General features: G+C 39.2%; 1 protein-coding gene across 1 annotated transcript in view; it reads right to left on the minus strand.

The window, feature by feature from the left end:
- suz12b (SUZ12 polycomb repressive complex 2 subunit b) overlaps positions 1-20,549 on the minus strand; it is an 81,264-nt gene that overhangs the window by 12,476 nt on the left and 48,239 nt on the right. The window contains exons 6-12 of the mRNA XM_073026455.1: positions 19,697-19,782; positions 16,936-17,167; positions 10,221-10,323; positions 8,011-8,116; positions 7,492-7,669; positions 3,115-3,203; positions 1,442-1,585 (exon numbers count right to left, since the gene is read on the minus strand). Coding sequence (XP_072882556.1) covers positions 1,442-1,585; positions 3,115-3,203; positions 7,492-7,669; positions 8,011-8,116; positions 10,221-10,323; positions 16,936-17,167; positions 19,697-19,782 — 938 coding nt within the window. The remainder of the gene's footprint in view (positions 1-1,441; positions 1,586-3,114; positions 3,204-7,491; positions 7,670-8,010; positions 8,117-10,220; positions 10,324-16,935; positions 17,168-19,696; positions 19,783-20,549) is intronic.

A 20,549-nucleotide genomic window follows, 5' to 3' on the forward strand; every position in this document is an offset into this window, starting at 1 on the left:
AACTGCTTGCTTCAGCTCCTTTCATAACGTTTCTATCGGGATTAAGGTCAGGACTTCAACTTGGACATCCCAAAATACAAATTTTCTTCTTTTGAAACCATTCTGTTGTTCATTTACTCTTGTCTTTCAGATCATTGTCTTGTTGCATTATCCCACTTCAGGTGACGGACTGCTACTCTGACATTCTGCTGCAAAATGTCTTGATACTATTTTGAATTCATTATTCCCTCACTGATTGCAAGCTGTCCAGGCCCTGAGGCAGCAAAGCAGCTCCAAACTGCGATGCTCCTTCCACTATTCTTCACAGTTGGGATGAGGTTTTTTTTGCTGGGGTGCTCTTTCTTCTCCAAACATAGCAACGTGCATTTCGGCCAAAAAGTAAAACTTTTTGTCTCATCTGTCCACAGAACACTGTTCCAGAAGTATTGTGGAACATCCAGGTGGTCTTTTGCAAACTTGAAATGTGCAGTAATGTTTTTTTTTTTGGAGAGCAGTGGTTTCCTCCACAGTGTCCTTCTTGTTCAGCATTTTTTTAAAATAGTGGACACATGAACAGAGGCTTTAGCAAGTTCTAGAGCTTTCTGCAGGTCTTTTGCTGTTTCCCTTGGGTTCTTTCTCACCTCCTTCAGCATTGCACATTGTGCTCTTGGTGTGATGCCCACTCCTAGGGAGAGTAGCAACAGTACTTAGTTTCCTCCATTTCTCTTATTGAGTGACAAAACACTCAGGTCATTAGAAATGCTTTTGTAGCCTTTTCCAGCTTCATGATATCTACAATTCTTCTTCTAAAGTCTTCTGAAAGTTGTGCTGATTGAGGCATGGTGCACATAAACAGATCTTTCTTGAGAAGAGCAGGCTCTATCAGTAACCTGACTTAGTGTCCTTTTTTAAGGAATAGGGCAGGTCACCTCTGCAACCCACACCTCCAGTCTCATCTCATTGATTGGAACAGCTGATTCCAAAGAACTTTTGTAGAAGGCATTTCCCCAGAGGTTCACATACTTTTCCCAACAAAATCAAATTTATTGGATCATTTTCCTCAATAAATAAATGAACAAGTATATTGTTTTTTGTGTTATTTATTTAATTGGGTTCCCTTTATCTAGTTTTAGGGGCTGCGTGAAGATCTTATCACATTTTAGGTCATACTTGTGCAGAAACAAGAGAAAATTCTACAGGGTTCACTAACTTTCTAGCACCACTGCATATACTCAGAAAATAAAGTTACTTTAAACTTTGAAATTTATGATATCCTTCAGAGATCTGCCTATGGAACAACCTACCAGTTGAAACAACTGTCTGGGTTAAGCATGTTCACTTTTAAGCTTAAATAGAACAGATGCACAGCAAGAGAAATTTTGCAAAAGTATTTGACAGTAATATAATAGTAATAATGCAAGTTGCAGTGTCCCTTTAGGGAACTTCAATAAGGAACACGTACCACATAATTGAAGATAAATCTGCTATGGCAGAGTTTGAGGTGTTTTAGCAAGCTGTAAAGTTTACGACAGTTCAGCGTGCACCAGGGACAGTGCAAGTCATCTCTGGCTTCAGTCTGCTGGCGGGTATTGTTATTGTAAAGAAACTGCGGAAACAAATAGATAGTTTAAAAAAAAAGAATCTGGACACCTTTTAATCCAACATCACAAATAGCATATTAATAAAAAAGACTAAATATAGCTTAGAAAAACATATGTCAATTTGTTTAACATATCTGGAAATTATAATTAATGACAAATCTATTCTCCCTATTTTCCTCAACTAATAATAATAATAATAATATGTCCTTGTCCACAAGGATTTAAGAGTTTAGACAAGAGTTTTGTTAAGGACTGGGCAGAATAAACTAGTCAACTATGAACCATAAATTAATGGCCAACTATGAGCTGATTCAACTGCACTGTAACTAATGGACACAGATCAGGGAATGAGCCATGTGAACATTGTCCCAGAATATCATTACAGGCCAACCAGCAAAATAAGTATAATAATGTTTAGGTAAACAGGTTCAGGTTGGGGGTAATCTGCCATGTAAAGTGGTTCATTTAGTGTGTGAATGTATGTAATAGGTTGGAAATGAATACCAATTATAAACAGATAAGCTAATTGTCCAATATGTAAATTTTCAAAATAAATCTCAGGGAAATAAACAAACAGCTAACTCAAAGACAGACTTTAATTTGAAAATAATCCCAGAACATGGTTGCAGGCAGTAATAAATCAAAACTAGCTTGAGTTGTGAAATATAATAGTATCTGCAGATGACTAGGTGCTAAAAATTGGTCATCTTCCAAAAGGTTGCATTTTATTGAGAGTATTGACTGATTAATTTAGATATATGTGAATTAATTTTGATGGCAGAACAACAATTACAAAACTTTTCAAGAACCTTGCTCACATTTGAAATGAGACTGAAGCTGAATATTTAAATTCAACTGTAATCACTACAAAAACCACAGGTTTGGCCCCAACCCACAAACCATAGTTTTGGTTGGGAAGAAAAGGAGGATGTTGCTCAAGCATCCAAATGCCCAGCAGTTTAAGTTCTCCAACTGGAACAGTGTAGCAATGTTAACGGTTTTTGCCATGGAGCTTTACTTTTTTTAATAATATACATATACACATTATTATTATGCCTTTAACATGATAACCAGAACTGAACACAATGGTCAAACTATACCCAACTAGTATTAAATAAAACTCCAGTACAACCTCCTGGGCTCTGCATTTTCTGAACTTAGTAAAATAAAACCATAAAATGTAAAAGCAGAATTGGGCCAAGTAGCCCATTGATTCTGCTCCACCATTCAATCGCAGCTGATTGTTTTTAATCCCCATTCCACAAGAACCTATCAATCTCTGATTTAAATAATCAAGCACTTGTTCTGCATAGCCCTCTGTGACAATGAATTCCACAGAATCATCACCCTCTGGCTAAAGAAATTCCTCATGTTTTAAAGATGCCTGCTGATCAACCTTTCGCTGTTCTTCCCAACACCTTCATGGATTTGCACTCCTGACCAATCCACATATTTCCTTGCAATCTACAGCTTTCTCCCATCACACCGTCAACTCCAATATCAAAAGAGTTGTATGGACACATTTATACCATACCTGATAAAATATCCTTAATTTCTGCCTCGGTTCCATTGAAACTTGTTCCTTTTTAGTTTGAAGTTCAGTTGTCAAAGAGTCTTTTACAGCTGTAAGGTTAAAAATAAATTGCATATGAAGGATGTATCTGAGAACCCTCACCCACATTCATCTCACCAGCGCTATCATTGTAACTGGGTTCACAACCAAGTTCTTGTACTTCATACAATTTAATATGATCGTAGTGCAGTCACTGCACAAGGCAGGGGAGAGGATGTGTCAAATGTAGGTAGTGCAACCATTTTCAGTCCATATGAGTTTTAAAGTGTTCTATCAGACCCCTGCTCTAACCTCTCCTGCCTTTAATATTGTCCAATGCAAAAAAGAAGACAAAATGCACACCTTTTAAATTATATTTTGATTTCAGGTCATGAGCTGTTAGGTCAAGTGCCACCCTAACTACTGTTGGCATTTACATCATTGTGTTTTGCTTCTATCCTATCCCATTACCATCCATTTTGCAGTTCAAGCAGGTTAGATCTGACAATTTAATCCAGGTTAAATTAGTTTTATTACGGAGCAGCAGGGTAGAATAGTGGTTAGTGTAACACTATTACAGAGCCAGCAACCCTGGCTCGCTTCCCACCGCTGTTTTTGAAGTTATACGTTCTCTCCACGTGGGTTCCCTCCGGGTGCTCCAGTTTCCTCTCACATTCGGAAATTATATGGGTTAGGGTTACCAAGTTGTGGGCATGTTACACACAATGCTGGTGGAACGCAGCAGGCGAGGCAGCATCTATAGGAAGAAGTACAGTCAACATTTCGGGCCCAGACCCTTCATCAGGACTAACTGAAAGAAGAGATAGGAAGTGATTTGAAAGTGGGAGGGGGAGGGGGAGATCTGAAATGATAGGAGAAGACAGGAGGGAGAGGGATGAAGCTAACAGCTGGAAAGGTGATTGGCAAAGGGATACAGAGCTGGAGAAGGAAGAGGGTCATGGGACGGGAGGCCTAGGGAGAAAGAAAGGGGGAGGGGAGCACCAGAGGGAGATGGAGAGCAGGCAAGAAGTGATGTGAGAGGGACAGAGAGAGAAAAAAGGGGGGAATAAATAAGGGATGGGGTAAGAAGGGGAGGAGGGGCAGTAACGGAAGTTAGAGAAATCAATTTATTTATTTATTTTCCCCTTTTTTCTCTCTCTCTCTCTCCCCCTCTCACAATCACTCCTTGCCTGCTTTCCATCTCCCTCTGGTGCTCCCCTCCCTCTTTCTTTCTCCCTAGGCCTCCCGTCCCATGACCCTCTTCCTTCTCCAGCTCTGTATCCCTTTTGCCAATCAACTTCCCAGCTTTTAGCTTCAGCCCTCCCTCCCCTGTCTTCTCCTATCATTTCAGATTTCCCCCTCCTCCCCCTCCCACTTTCAAATCTCTTACTATCTCATCTTTCGGTCAGTCCTGATGAAGAGTCTTGGCCCGAAACATTGACTGTACTTCTTCCTATAGATGTTGTCTGGCCTGCTGCGTTCCACCAGCATTCCACCAGTGTGTGTTGCTTAAATTTCCAGCATCTGCAGATTTCCTCGTGTGGGCATGTTATGCATGTTTTGTGGGCACTTACAGGCTGCCCCCAGCATATCCTCAGACTGTTGGCTGTTAAAGCAAATGACATACTTCACTTATAAAAACCTTTTGTTTTAAGAGAACACAGGTTATAAAAACCAGTAACAACATTTCCAATACAAATGGAAAGATAGAAACGTATGTAACTGAAAGGACTAGTTATGTCATCCATCAGCAGCCAAGACTTCAGAGATTACTTAAGTGCAGAATCTAATAATTCTTCTCTGGTGTTTATTCAGCTGAGATGTATTATTTATAGACACAGCATGGAACAGGCCCTTCCAGCCCAATGAGCTGCGAGGCCTAGCAACCCACTTACTTATCACTAGCCTAATCACTGGACAACTCACAATAGCTTATGGGAGGAAACTGCAGCACCCACAGGAAACTCACACGTTCACAGGGAGAACGTACAAACTCCTTACAGATGGTGCCGGAGTTGAACTCTGATTCCCTGAGCTATAATAGCAAGCTAACTATTATGGTACACATGGCCCTGAAAAGCATTTGAAGATTTAGATTCAGAAGTTCAATATTTTTCAGATACTAAGCTGATAAGATAAACTTTCTCAGCATGTACCTGATGCACTGAAATCCTAGTTTAATTATTGTTGGTAGGATGACATGATAATTGGTGTTGTTGATAACAAGGAAAGTTCTTTTGGGTTAGAACAGAATATAGATTAAGTACAGGGCAGCACAAAAATATAATACATAGCCTAATTCTTCACAGTGCCAGTGAATGGGGTTCAACTCCTGTCGCTGCCTGTAAGGAGTTTGTTCTCCCCACAAGTGAATGGGTTTCCTCTGGGTGCATCGGTTTCCTCTCACAGTACAAAGATGTACAGGTTGGAGAAAGTTGTGGGCATGCTATACTGGCACCAGAAGCATGGCAACACTTAGGGGCTGACCCCAGCACTTCCTCAGACCGTGCTGATCCTTGACACAAAACGATGCATTTCACTGTGCTTTGGTGTACACGTGACAAATAAAGCTAACCTCTATCTTCAGATACAGTCAACTGTGATACAACTTGAATGAAAGGAGGTAATTAATAAACTGGTGGGATGACATGAAGATTGGTGTTTTGGAAGTAAATGGGGTTAACATACAAGGAGCATTTGTCAGTTTTGGACCTGTACTCACTGGAATTTAGAAGAATACAGGTGTTCTCCTTGAAACCTATTGAACGTTGAAAGGACTAGATAAGGTGGAAGTAGAAAAGATGTTTCCTACGGTGGGGGTATCCAGAACTAGAGGGCACAGCTTCAAAATTGAGGGGTAACTTTTTAGGGAGGAAGTAAGGAGGGTTTTTCTTTTGCCAGACAGTAGTGAATCCGTGGAATGCTCTGCCACAGACTGTGGTGGAGGCCAAGTCCGTGGGTATATTTAAAGCAGAAATTGATAGTTTTCTGCTAAGACAGGGCATCAATGGATATGATGAGAAGGCAGGTGTATGGGGTTGAGCGGGATCCGGGATCAGCCAAGATGGAATGGTGCAGCAGACTTAATAGACTGAATGGCCTAATTCTGCTTCTATGTCATATAGTCTTATGATAACAAGGAAGGTCCTTCAAGGTTATTTTAATTAAGAATACAACACAGACCTTTCAGTCCAATGAGCCACACTACCCAACAACCAACTAACGCATCTCTTTGGACTGTGGAAGGAAACCAGAGCACCCAGAAGAAAGCCACGTACTCATGGGAAGGATGTACAAAGTACTTACAGGGTACACCACAACTGGACTCCAAACTGCCGAGAGCCTCGAGATGTAATAGGGTTGCTTTCGCCTCTACGCTACTGTGATGCCCTTTACCAATGCAGCAAGATAAAGATCAGAAAGTGCAACTCAATCCTGACAAATACGAGGTGCTGCATTTTTGGGAATTCAAAGTGGGTTACTATGTATAATGAATGGTAGTGTGCATCATAAGGGTTCCCAACCCTGGGTCCATGGAATAAAAAAAAGGTTGGGAACCCCGGTGCAGAGCAACATGTACAGAGACACATTGTTCACTGACAGCGGCCACACAAATAGATATGGTAGTGAAAGCACATGAAAAGCTTCCTTCATATATCAGGGCACAAAATACCAGATGTAGGATGTTATGTTGCATAAGGACCTTCATCAGTCAGGGAGATAGTTGAATTCCTTTGCCATTCTTCAGCCTAAGTACGAGATGATGTATTTTGGACAGTCAAACCAGGGTAGGACTTGTACAGTGACTGGTAGGGCACTGATAAATGTTGTGGAATTGCATTAGGATGTTCTGATCTGCTGCAGTTATACAAGTCATTGGTGAGGGCCCACTCAGAGTATTGTGTACAGCTTTGGTCACCCTGGTATAAGAGATTTACAAAGATGCTGCTTGAACTAGAGGGCCTGAGTTATAGGAAGAGGGTGGCCTCGCTCGATCTTTATTCCCTGGAGAATGAAAGGTAACTTCATTCACATTTATAAAATCATGAGAGGATTGGATACGGTGGACTGACGTCTTTCCCCAGGGTTGGGGAGTCGAAAACCTAAGACCACAGACTAATGAGGAAGAAATACAAGAGGTAACTTCTTCATACAGAGGGTACGGAGTACCCAGAATGAGCTGCCACAGGAAGTGATTAAGGCTGGGTACAAGTGCAATATTTGACAGACATTCAGATAAGGGGAGGGATTTGGAGGGTTACGAGTCAAAAGCTAGAAATTGGGATGATGCTGTCTTGCTCTAGGACTCCAAGAATAATACATTTTTCACAGTGACTTATATTTGCTGGTGGTTCTTACAGAGGGTCTGAGCTGGTTTCACTGAGTTGAGCTTAGTCTCTGCAGCTGTGGTGTCTGTATTGCGAGTTGCAAGAGGTTTAGCAACTGGAGCAGTGGATCTGTCTGCAGCATCTCCTGTCCATCGAAGAGTGAACTGGAGTGTAGGACCCTGAGAAAAGGTTTCGAAAGGAGGCAACCGCTGTGAAAACAAAGCAAGACAGAAATAACAGTAAGCTTTGGCGCTAAAAATAATTGAAAACAGTTTTCAAATGAGTGCGGTATCAGATACAGAATCTAAACCAAAATAGATTTTCATCATACCACCTAGGAGGCCGCTGTGCATTTGCCTCAAATGGTATGAAAATTTGATGTTTCTGTTAGAGGCCACTGATCTATAATAGCAGGTTATGGCAAATTTACCTAACACCTATGGTCTTTTAAAAAGCCACTCTTTTATCACAGTGAGTTTTACCATAGTTCAATATAACAATGTATAGAAGTTGAGTCTCTATGGGAAAGGGGCAAGGGTTATAAATATACCTTTCCATCAAGAATGGTTTCCCAAGTGGCTCTCTTTTTGCTAACAGGGCATTCATCCATTTCCTGCATGGCTACTTCATACTCTCCATCCAGCAGCTGCAAGCGTCTAGAAATAAACATTTAAATTCAGAATACCACAACTTGTTTTAAACACAATCTAAAGGAAGAATGAAGAGGGTGAGTTTCATTTCTATGGGATAAATTAAAATGAGAAATCAACTTTTAAAATCTAAAACTGTAGTTTGGTACTGAAGCAGTTCAATTACTACATACTGTAGGTTCTAGAACACAGGCTTATTCAATGCCAATTCTTTACTGATCTGAGCCCATACCATGATGGTTGACAACACACTTCAATACATACAACCGGTATAACCCTAATCACTACAGGATAACACTATGACCACTTTGACTCTTTGCACTAAAGTGGACTTTTTGTTCCAATTGCATTCTTTCATGTAAAAATTATGTACAGCTCATGTTTAGTTTGCTTTTCTCTGTGAATGCTGCTTATGTTATGTGTTGTTATGTTGCAACTTTTGCAAATATGCATCTAAAGAACTTGACTTTGTTTTATAAAGGAATAGAGAACAGCAAACTACTTACCATCTGAACCTCTTGTAACTTTATACACCGGCGCTAAATCTCTTTGGTTTTTTGTACCAAGAGGACAATTCCAACCTAGACTGTCTTCCCTTATAACTACAATTCCCCATCACTATGTCTCCTCTCCACCCTCTCAAAGACACCTTTCCTATAGATCAGTAACCAGAAGTATAACCATAGCCCAACAGATTTATATATTCAATGCACAACTCCCCCACTCATGATTTCTACATTCCCAGCCAAAAATTGTGAGTATCCTGAACACCTAAACTGTTCATCCTGCTACTTTCAGAGATTTGGACAAGCATTTCAATATCCACCATTCTTCTACATCATTGTATCTAATTATCATACGTCAATGTCTCATTTCTCTAGGCCAGAGGCTCCCAACCTCGGTTAATGAAAGAGGTCCATGGCATAAAAAAGGTTGAGAACTCTTGCTCAAGACATTCCATTCCTCACTTCTGAGCCATTCAAACTAGCTCACCAACATATTGCTGGTGCCAGGGGTTTCTTCCTTATCATCAGTTACACTGACAGTCAAATTCCTTAAAGGTAGGATTACCTGCCCCATAAAGAGCAAGGCATACAGCGCTGAGACTTACAGGACCCTGCTGTAAGCATCCCTGCCGTCAATAAAATTTCTGCACGCCGTAATCCTTGGCTTTCTGTCACATCAGCCTTGAAGCTCACCTGCCTCTTTCCTTGAATCACAAGGGAGTTTTCTTCATCTAAATATGGATGGAACTAAACCATACATCCCTACCAAAAAAATGTTTAGTTTGAAGGAATTTGTTCCAGAGACAAGAGTGCCTTGAAGAAATCTTATGAGCTGTCTCTGGTACTCAACCAAATAAATGTAGTTAAAGGAAACCTGAGATATTATGAATGAAACAATCACCTTTGTCATTAACCCCATTTATTAGCAAATCACCCATTTACTCCTGAGCATGTTTGTGTACAAGATCAGCACAACTAAAGTGACTCTGAACTGAAGGGGTAAGTGAAGAGCAAACTTTATGACAAAGAGTAATGGGGCCATGCTTATATTTCCAAAACACCAGGTTAAAAAAAAAATCACTAAGTAACTTTGCTGAATTGGTGCAGACATGAGAATCAGATCAATTCTGGATTATTCTGATTTAGCTGCACCTAGAAATCAAACCCATGGAAGATTACATTTGACTCAAGTGATCACACTTCTACTAGAAATCAAAAGATCATGTTCATCATTAACAGGCCATTTTAGTAAACAAAATCAAGCAATTTAGCCAAACAAACCAAAATCTTTGAACACTACTGATACTAAAACAAAGAATTCAAGCTTGACACAACAGATTCGTCAATCAGTTTCAAATCCACTGGCCATTGTTTGCTCTGTCTGGCCACTAATTTGGAAGAGAAACATGGGTATATTTAAATCGGAGGTTAACAGGTTCTTGATCAAAGATTACAGGGAGTAAGCTGGAGAATAGGGTTGAAAGGGAAGGTAAATCAGCCACAGTGGACTGGTGCAGCAGACTCAATGGGCCAAATGACCCCAATTCTGCTCCTTTGTACTAGCAACTTTCACCTGCACAGTCCCGTGACAGCAGCATGCTTACCTGTTCTTATCAAAAACCGTCATCTGAGCTACAAAGGTCTTCTCCCCATCATCTTTGTGAGACGAGTTCCGTTTCCGCCGACTTGGCAACTCATCCGTTACTTCTAAAAGAAGAATTAGGAGTGATGATTTGAATGATTGTTGTGCAACGGGATCTGTTTCAATAAATTATTTTAAGCATATGGACGAGTGTAAACTTTCCTGCAAGTTTAGTGTGACAATTTTAGTGTAAAATTATAAATAGAATTAAACCAAAATGCTTACTGTAAATTAAAACCATTTTATAATAGAAAAAACTCTTAACATCCTGTTTTCCAGAGCTAGCTTTTTAATGTTGAAGTTGATTGAGTCACATTTGCATCTCAGCAACCCATTTTACAAGTTTAAGGGAGTGCGACTATAAAGTCGGCAATGAACTTGTCAAGAGATCTATGCTACACAAAATCTGCAAATGCAAGATAACTAATAATATCCACATAGAGTAGACCAAAAAGGATTAAGCACTAAAATTCTGTCAGCAATCGAAATACAGAAATAGAAGCATATGTTTGTTGAAATCTTCCTCAACTGAACAGCTTAAAATTTAGCCTCTTAAGACCAAGCTATTATAATAGAAATGTCTCAAAGGTCCTATGCTTTCAATATAAGCACAAAACCAGCAGTTGTTAGAAAAGGAAGACTGAAGGACTTCTTTGCTTCCATACATTTTCAACCTTTTCCAAGATGACACTGGCAAGATTTTGTGGGCAGCTCACAAGACTACTAGATACTCAACTGGGTATATTATCACTGCAATCTGCAGCCTGTAATTACCCTTTAAGAAATATATTTTTGAACCATCTAAACAAACCTGAGATTGTATGACTTCCCAAAGGAATCAGTGAAATTGGCTCACAAGAATGTACGACCAGGGTAGCCATCACTGCACACAGCACTGTGTCAAGGCCCGAGAGCGGAAAACAAACTTGTGCTCAGCTTGGAGAAGCACTGTTGACGTTTCGGGCTGAAACCCTTCGTCAGGACCCGAAACGTCAACAGTGTTTCTCCTTATAGATGCTGCCTGGCCTGCTGTGTTCCACCAGCATTTTGTGTGTGTTGTTTGAATTTCCAGCATCTGCAGATTTCCTCATGTTGTGCTCAGCTTCATTACTCCACGCCGATTAAACCATTAAGTACCAAGAATGGAAAGCAAACTGATGTTCAGTGCTGTCTGCCTCCATTTGAATGATCTCTCTCCCTTCCCACTACTACCATGGGGTAGAAACTCTTGGGTCTCACGCCACCAGGTTCGGGAGCAATTGTTGCCCGGCAACCTTCAGGCCCTGGACCAGGTTCACTCACCTCAGCGATAAACTTGCTCTGCAAACTCACTTGCAGGGACCCAGCAGCTCACATGCTATGTAATATTTAATTACTTTTCATTAACTATCTACATGGTCTGTCCTTTTTTGCACATTGGATGTTTGTCAGTCTTTGTTGTGTATAGTTTTGTGTGAATTCTATTGTGTTTCCTTGTTTTGTGAGAGCCTGCAAGATGAAACTCAAGATTGTACAGAAACATAGAAAACCTACAGCACAATACAGGCCCTTCAGTCCACAAAGTTGTCCCGAACACGTCCCTACCTTAGAAATTACTAGGCTTACCTATAGCCCTCTATTTTACTAAGCTCTATCTAAAAGCCTCTTAAAAGACTCTATCGTATCCGCCTCCACCACTGTATATGGCATATATATGTTAATAAATTTGAACTTTGAACTTCACAAATTATTGAAAGTGGACCTTCAACCACCAGACAATGGTACATCTTACATGAAAATTTATGGGCAATGACAGCACACCAGTCTGAAAAGCCAACTGCTTCTCTGTCTCCCCCAACACCAACTTTATCTGTAGAATAATTTTAGGGGGGCATAGTTCATTCTTGCATTAATATCCAGCAATTCAGTGTGTACAATGGCTCTAAAGCACATTCCCAAAAGATACATATTTTGAACATATCTCTCAACTATATTCAAAACATAGTTCAGCCTCCTAGTCCTGCTGTAACAGACAGGATCTATCAGATGAGGTATTACTCTTTCAGGCGGATGCAAGCTTCCCCGCAGCCATTTCTAACAATGGAAGCGATATTCAAACTTCCTAGACAACACCCACAACCAACCATAAACACAGAAGTCAATTTCTGCTTACATGCAAATTGACTACATTGCCTGGATGGTAGTAAATTTGCAACAGAATTGCTTGATTGACCAAACTAATTTGGAATATCCCAAGATTGAAAAGGAGACGAAAAGTAGTGAAACCTGGATTGCAAGTTTGGTTTCTTCAGTTGATGTTATAAAGATTTTAAACCTGATACTGACAGGTAATTAAGAAACAGGGATAGGTTCCCTTCCCTTCCTCATTATCAAGTAGGTGGTGAACTGCTTTTTAGGGACCAAAATACAGTCTGGAAAGTGAATTGGAAACTAGTGAATCTTCACTCTTTCCAATTCAGGTGCTTAGATGGATATTAAACTTCAAATGTTGCGCAACAGTTTTCTGGTAATCCACATTCCACCTTTTGGAAATATATAACTTATTTTTTCAATAGATGATCTAGTTTTATTAAATGCTATATTTGAAGATAGAATTCTCAAATCTAGGGAAGGATATATCTTGTTGAATCTAAAATAATCCCAATGTCTACAATGTTTTTCTATCTACATTCATCCATTTACTGCATCTTTACTGTTGCTTAATACTGGACAGTCAATAAACAGCAATGTACTAACAGTATATAGTTGCGAGAAAAAGTTTGTGAACCCTTTGCAATTACCTGGCTTTCTGCATTGATTACTCATAAAATATGGTCTGATCTTCATCTAAGTCAGAATAATAGACAACACCATCTGCCTAAACTACTAACACACAAACAATTGTACTTGTTAATACTGAGTACACCATTTAAACAATCACAGTCTAGGTTCAAATAAGTATATGAACCTCTGGGGTAATGTCTTTTACAAAAGCTGTCTGGAGTCAGTTGTTCCAATCAATGATATGAGATTGGAGGTGGGAGCTGTAGAGGTGCCCTGCCCTTTACAAAAAGACAAAGCCTGCTTTTCTCAAGAAAGATCTGTTAATGTACACCATGCCTTGATTTAAACAACTTTCAGGGGACCTTAGAAGAACTGTAGAGACGCATGAAGCTGGAAAAGGCTACAAAAGCATTTCTAAAGACTCGAGTGTTCCTCCGTCCATAATAAGAGAAATTGACTACAAATGGAAGAAATTCAGTACTGTTCCTAGATGTGGCCGTTCTACAAAGATCACAGTGAGAGCACAATGTGCAATGCTGAAGGAGATGAAAAAGAATCTAAGAGTAACAGCAAAAGACCTGCAGAAATCTCTAGAACTTGCTAAAGTCTCTGCTTACGTGTCCACTATAAGAAAAGCACTGAACAAGAATGGTGTTCATGGAAGGACACCATGGAGGAAGCCACTGCTCTCCAAACAAAAACACTGCTGCACATCTCAAGATTGCAAAAGACCACCTGGATGTTCCACAACACTTCTGGGACAATATTCTGTGGACAGATAAGACAAAAGTTAAACTTCTTGGCAGAAATGCATACCAACACCAAAGCATCGTCAGAACTGTGAAGAATAGTGGAAGGAGCATCATGGTTGGGGCTGTTTTGCTGCCTCAGGGCCTGGACAGCTTGCAATTGTTGAGGGAACAATGAATACACAATTTTATCGAGACATTTTACAGGAGAATGTCAGAAAAACAGTCCATCACCTGAAGCTCAATAGAATTCGGATGATGCATCTGAAAGAGGAGCAAATCAACAACACAATGGTTTAAAAAGAAGAAAATTTGTTTTGGGATGACTTGGCCATTTGTGTTTTGGAATGGCCAAGTCAGAGTCCAGGCCTTAATCCAATTAAGATGCTGTGACATGACCTGAAGAGGGCTGATCATGCAAGGAAATCACAGAAATATTCATGAACTGAAACGGTTTTGTATCAAGGAATGGTCTAAAATTCCTCCTCGCCATTGTGCAAGTTTGATCAGCAGCTACAGGAAATGTTTGGTGGAAGTTCTACCAGTTATTAAATACAAGGGTTCACATACTTTTTCCAGCCTGGACTGTGAATGATTAAACAAAATGTTCAATAAAGACACGAAAAGTACAACTGTCTGTGTGTTATTAGTTTATGCAGATTTTATCTGTTATTGTGACCCAGATGAAGATCAGACCACATTTTATGATAATTAATGCAATTAACCAGGTAATTGCAAAAGATTCAAACATTTTCTTATAACTGTATGCTGTATTTAGGAAGAAATATGTCAAAGCTGAGAAACAGGTCATCCACTCTAATGTGCAAGTCAGTTCCGTTTACTTGCCACCCACAGCTCCAAACTGCTAATTAAATTTCCAGACAATATTACATTGATTGGCCTTGTCTCAAATAATGAGGCAGCCTATAGAGAAGAAATCACCCTGACACAGTGGTGTCAAGAAAACAACCTCTCCCTTAATGTCACAAAAACAAAGGAGCTGGTTGTGGACTACAGGAGGAATGGAGACAGGCTCACCCCTACTGGCATCAATGGATCTGGGGTTGAGAGGGTGAACAGCTTTAAGTTCCTAGGTACACACATCACAGAGAACCTTGCTTGGTCTGTACATACTGGCTACGTGGTGAAAAAAGGACAACAGCGCCTCTTTCACCTCAGACAGTTGAAGTAGTTTGGCATAAGTGCCCAAATCCTAAGGACTTTCTACAGGGGCAAATTTGACAGCATCCTGACTAGCTGTATCACTGTACTTCCCTCAATCACAAGACTCTGCAGAGAGTGATGCGGACAGTCCAGAGCATCTGTAGATGTGAACTTCCCACTATTTAGGAAATTTACAGCACCAGGTTCACAAAAAGGGCCTGAAGGATCATTGGGGACCCGAGTCATCCCAACCACAAACTGTTCCAGCCGCTACCATCCGGGAAACAGTACCGCAGCATTAAAGCCAGGCCAACCAGCTCCAGAACAGCTTCTTCCAACAACCATCAGACTGATTAATTACGTTGACACAATTGTATTTCCAAGCCTAATTGGCTGTTCTGGTGTATATCTTCATGTACACACTACTTATTACAAATTACTACAAATTGCACATTCAAACGGGGATGTAACAAAGATTTTTACTCCTCATGTATGTGAAGGATGTCAGAAATAAAGTCAATACAATTCAATTCCATTACAAATCAGTGCTCCTGGGATCAGCTCCTTGAGCAAAGGAAGAGGAGCAGATGGGGCGAGGACACTATTGTGTAGCAGTTGGTGTATCACTATTACAGCACCAGTGCCAGTAACACAGGTTCAATTCCCGTCTTTAAAGAGTTTGTATGGTCTCCCTGTGACCGCATTGGTTTCCTCAGCAGGTTGAGGTATGTGTGTGTGTATGGGGAAGGAGAGAATTAAAAACATCAATTCTTTTCTTCCCACCAGATACTGCTTGACATACTGAGTTCCTCCAGCAAATCATTGCTCCAGATTCAACCATCTGCTGTTTCACGTCTCACATGAAGTTCTTTTATAATGGTTCTATAATTTAAGTGTTACACCTGAAATAGCAATGCAAGTCACTTACAGAAACCTTTACGATAGATTACTGTGTTTAAGTAACTTGAGTCCTGGAAATTCATTCAATTAGGCCAAGGTGAGTCAACATTAAATGTTCAAAAACAAATCAACTTTTATCCTTCAACAGAGCATGTAACATAATTACGTTGAGCAGATACTAAATCCAATGCAAATTTCTTATGTAGAACAGTGATATTTGCATGAAGCCATCAGCACATTTCATGCACAACACATTAAACTGTTAGACTTGGGTCAGCGGAAACACCCTCACCTCAGTTAGAAGATTGTATTTCCAATTCCTACTGCAAAGATCTGTGTATTCCTCAACTATCACAGAAACAAAATTTAGTTATTTATTTTAACCAATTATTCCACCACTGATGGCGATCAACTGCCAAACTGATTGCTGAAATTTCTTTTAAAATTTGTTGACTTCTCCACTATTTTTTTGTCCTTGAAGACAATCCTTAAAGCACACCTTTAACCAAGCTTGGTCATCTGCCTTAAAAACCCATGTCAATCAGAATTATAAGATATTTGATATTATTACATTAACCATAAATGGCATCTTCTGTATAAATTGATGGTTATGCTGCTTCCCCACAATACAAAGTACCTACACTGCAAAAACACCTGGTTATGAAATGTTAGACACACTATAAGTAATGAGAATTACTTGCTCACACATTTCCTAAATTCAGATTAGCTTCACCAGCTCACCAATTCAGTGATCCAAAATTTTATGGTTTAAGAACTTCTAATATATAGCTCCTTGTCCAAAAACAATCAAATTTCAAAAGAATAATCCAGTCAACACAAACATTTATTGTTAAATTAAATGTTTTAATAAAATTAGATTTGTACATCTACATTGCTACAGAATTCAAATTAAGCTGATTTGGTGCAAATAAATCTCAAAACAAATTTATGTCAGATTATCTGAACCACATTTCCTGCATTTTATAGGTTAATATATTCTTTATAACCCTTAATGCACATGCATTGACTTGGGACTTAATTGCATAAGACATTACAAATAGATGCAAGCTAATTAGCAGAGCTTCGATAGAATATACTTACCAATATTTTCATTAATCTCTCCATTAGTCAATCCATTGACCTCCCTCCTGCCTGGACGTGTCACTCTGAAGAGCAGCGAATAGGATTTAACCATATGGCTGTTGCTAGGTTCAAACTCGTTGCTGGGAACTGCGAGGGAAGGGCAATTGCCTGGTTTGGACTGGCTGTTGTCTGGGTTCAAAGGCACCTGCTTTTTACCTGTAGGCACTTGCTTGATTGGACAACTAACATCCTTGAAAAGAAAAGAAGCTTGTAAACTATCAAAACAGACTAATAAGGACAACTGGTTGGGGGTGGGGGCTCCCTTATGATTTTGTGTAAGGATTTCATGATTTAAACAAGTAATTTAATATGCCATTAATGAAACTTGATATGAAACTGCTTATAATGAAGACAAAGCCAAAGGAAAGAACATGAATTTTTGCCCCATCGATAGATTGACTTTAAAATACAAGTATATAAAAATAACAAAGCCTCGGGGAAAAAAAAGGTGCTTCCATGTTTACCTGCCGCACACTTTAACCCTTACCTACACATGCCCTGGATATAATATTACATGGAAATGGAATTTAATGTGATGTTAAATATTTCTAATAGCTTACGTAAAGCACTTTGTCAATCATCTTAGATGCATATATGCTGCAAATCAATGCCATGGCTTATTTGATGCCTTTTGTCTTTCCACACATGCAAAATTTATGCCCACTGTCTTTACAAACTTTCAATACTTCTCTTATTAAAGCAAAAGCATCTTATAGCCTTACTACTATTTTGTCCCCCTTTCCCATTTGCGAAAAGCATGTCCTGTTTTGGGTGTGGTTTCAAAGCCTGGAATAATAACATTAATTATTCTTGCACTCAACTCTCTCGGAATAAAAGTCATTTGCCTTCTTACTCTTAGATATCAACATTTCCAGATCACTGGTATCTATTTCAAATATTTTATTTTGCTACTCTAATTAAAATGAGGAATGCTTACACTTCCTCATCCAGTCATTCTTTTGCCCTTTCACTTGGTCCATTTCTTACATTGTCATGACAGCTCAGTACCTGGTGTTTTATGGATCGTTAGCTTGGGTACATTATACTGCCTTTCATTAATATTATTTACATCAGAGAACCTGGTCTCAATCATGGAATCTCACTGAAAACAATTTTTCAAAAGCATACAGATCCAGTTCTGTACATTGGTTCCCAGTCTTTAACTACTCCTCTGTCAATGATATTTACACCCCCATTCATGAATCCCAATGTTATTAATTCATTACGACTGAATTGATTTGTCCTGAAGTTAACTATTTCTTTTAAAAAATATACACCATGACATTTACTTTCATGGAATATTTTGTCTATTTGATTTCCCTTCTTGACTGCACTGCTAGTTGGAATACAGCTTATGGTTAACCATGTTATATGTTGGACACCAAATGCTTCTATTAGAAAAGTGCACCTTCCATTGAATGGTAACAATAAAACTGTCCTTGTTAGCTTGCATTTCACCTTCAACACACATACAGGGGAGAAATACCAGAGGGGCACTGACAACCAGAGCTCTATTTCAGTAATATTCAATTGGTTCAGCAAACATGAAATAAATTTAACTAAAAAGCTTGCCATCAGAATGGTCAAAAAGGTAGCTGAAATAGAAGAAAGCAATCAACTATAAAGACACATTTTTCTCAACATAATGGAATGACAATTATATTGATATAAAGGTTTTACATTAAGATAGTAAAGCAAGGGATGTGCTAATGATGATTTTACCACCGCTTATTTACCAATAACCTGCCCACTAACAATGTGGGATTTGCCAGGACCATTCAACTCATGAACTCTCAGCTCTGATCTAATCAAGGGTTTAATGAGCCAAATTCCAAACATGCCAGTTTTGGTAAACCTGAAATCGAGGGAGAAAACACTCAAAATGGTTGCAGCCATGCAGTACCTCAACACAAAGCAATAAGATTGTGCTAGCTGGAGGTCAAATGCCAATCCAGAACATCAGTTCCTCAACAATACACGAAGTGCTAGAGGAACTCAACAGGTCAGGCCGCATCTATGGAGTGGAATTAACAGTCAATTTCATACCAACACTTCATCAGGACCCTTCCTCCATAAACCTCTATAGAATAAATCTACAGAGGTTTATTCCCTTCCATAGATGCTGCCTGATCTGCTGAGTTCCTTCAGCATTTTGTGTGATGCTCTGGATTTCCAGCATTCACAGAATCTCGAGTTTATCAGTTCTTCAAGCCAGTGTCTTAAGGCCAATGACGTTCAACTATTTCAATAGCCTTTCTTTCACATACCTCTAAGACTTTACATCATTATGTAAAAACCAAAGTTGCACTTACTACACTTCAAAATAAGTGGCAATGTGGACATCTGATTCTGTCGGGCTATTGAAATTTAAAATACTCCTCCTGCTAACAGAACAAGATCTTCAAAAGAATAGATACTGTTGCCCAAAAGAACATAAGCAGATTAAGTAATAACTGAACAAGGCTTCAACCCTACTCCAATAGAATGCATAGACTCTTCCATTCATTTAATTCCCAATGGAAAGTCTTTCCTACTCTGCCAAAATTTAAATAAAGCAAACTAATCCATCTTTTGTTAGTTCTCCCACGTGAATGTATAGCAGCACCAAGTCCCTTCTCCAGGATTATTAGTGATTACATTGCCCATGAACAGAAAATATACAATTGTAAACATCTTAAGCAACCATATAGGATAATTAAAAAAGGTCTGTGTACTCTACCTTACGTTTTTTGTGACAGACTTTAACAAGTAGCACCTCCAGGGATACTGAATTTTGTTCATTCTCTGAGTTTTGAGATGGCTTTTCTGGACAAAATACAAAGTGTCACAAAATATATTAAACAGTAAAAAAAAAATCAGTAAGATATAGTTTTGGTGCTGAACCAAAGCAATAAACTATCACAGCTTTGATTAATTTTATTATTCTATCAAAATATCCTACAAAGCAAAATTAATAAATTTAGCTTAGACTATTCAAATAAAACAAAAACATACTGGTTAGCTGAAACAAGATATTAATGTTACATGCCATGAGGGCATGAAGTTGTATCTGCCATTCCACAGGAAATTCAATCTTTGCCAAGCCATCAAAGTGTATCAAGATTTTCCCACACAGCAAAAAAATATATGGGCAAGACCCCAGCCAGCCCCTCTTGCATTTCCTAGCTGAACTGAAGCCGTACAGTTTCCTGCACATCCCTTTATCCTGACGATGCTGCGACCTGGGAGGCCAGAAATGCACCAGTTTAGCTGTGACATGTGATTGTTCAGCAAGAAATGTAGAGGGCTACTGTGTTAGTTAATATTGAGCTATAAAGGATTAATCATTGTGCCCTGAAATGACCCAGGAAAGGTTCAACTGCATTTGACTACATTGTTGATTACATTTCCTGGATGTTATTTTGGTAGTTAAAACCTTTTCAGTAAAAGATAGAACTTCCAAGAAAAACCATCAGAAGCAATGAAGCTGTTTAATCATACAACTGGGAGCCAATTACTATCGAAAGAAGAGAGGTAATACTGAAGTGTTTTCTGATGAGTAGTCAAGCCGCATAAATCAGAGGAATGCAATG

The sequence above is a fragment of the Hemitrygon akajei genome, chromosome 22, assembly GCF_048418815.1.
Source record: "Hemitrygon akajei chromosome 22, sHemAka1.3, whole genome shotgun sequence".
Classification (NCBI taxonomy): domain Eukaryota; kingdom Metazoa; phylum Chordata; class Chondrichthyes; order Myliobatiformes; family Dasyatidae; genus Hemitrygon; species Hemitrygon akajei.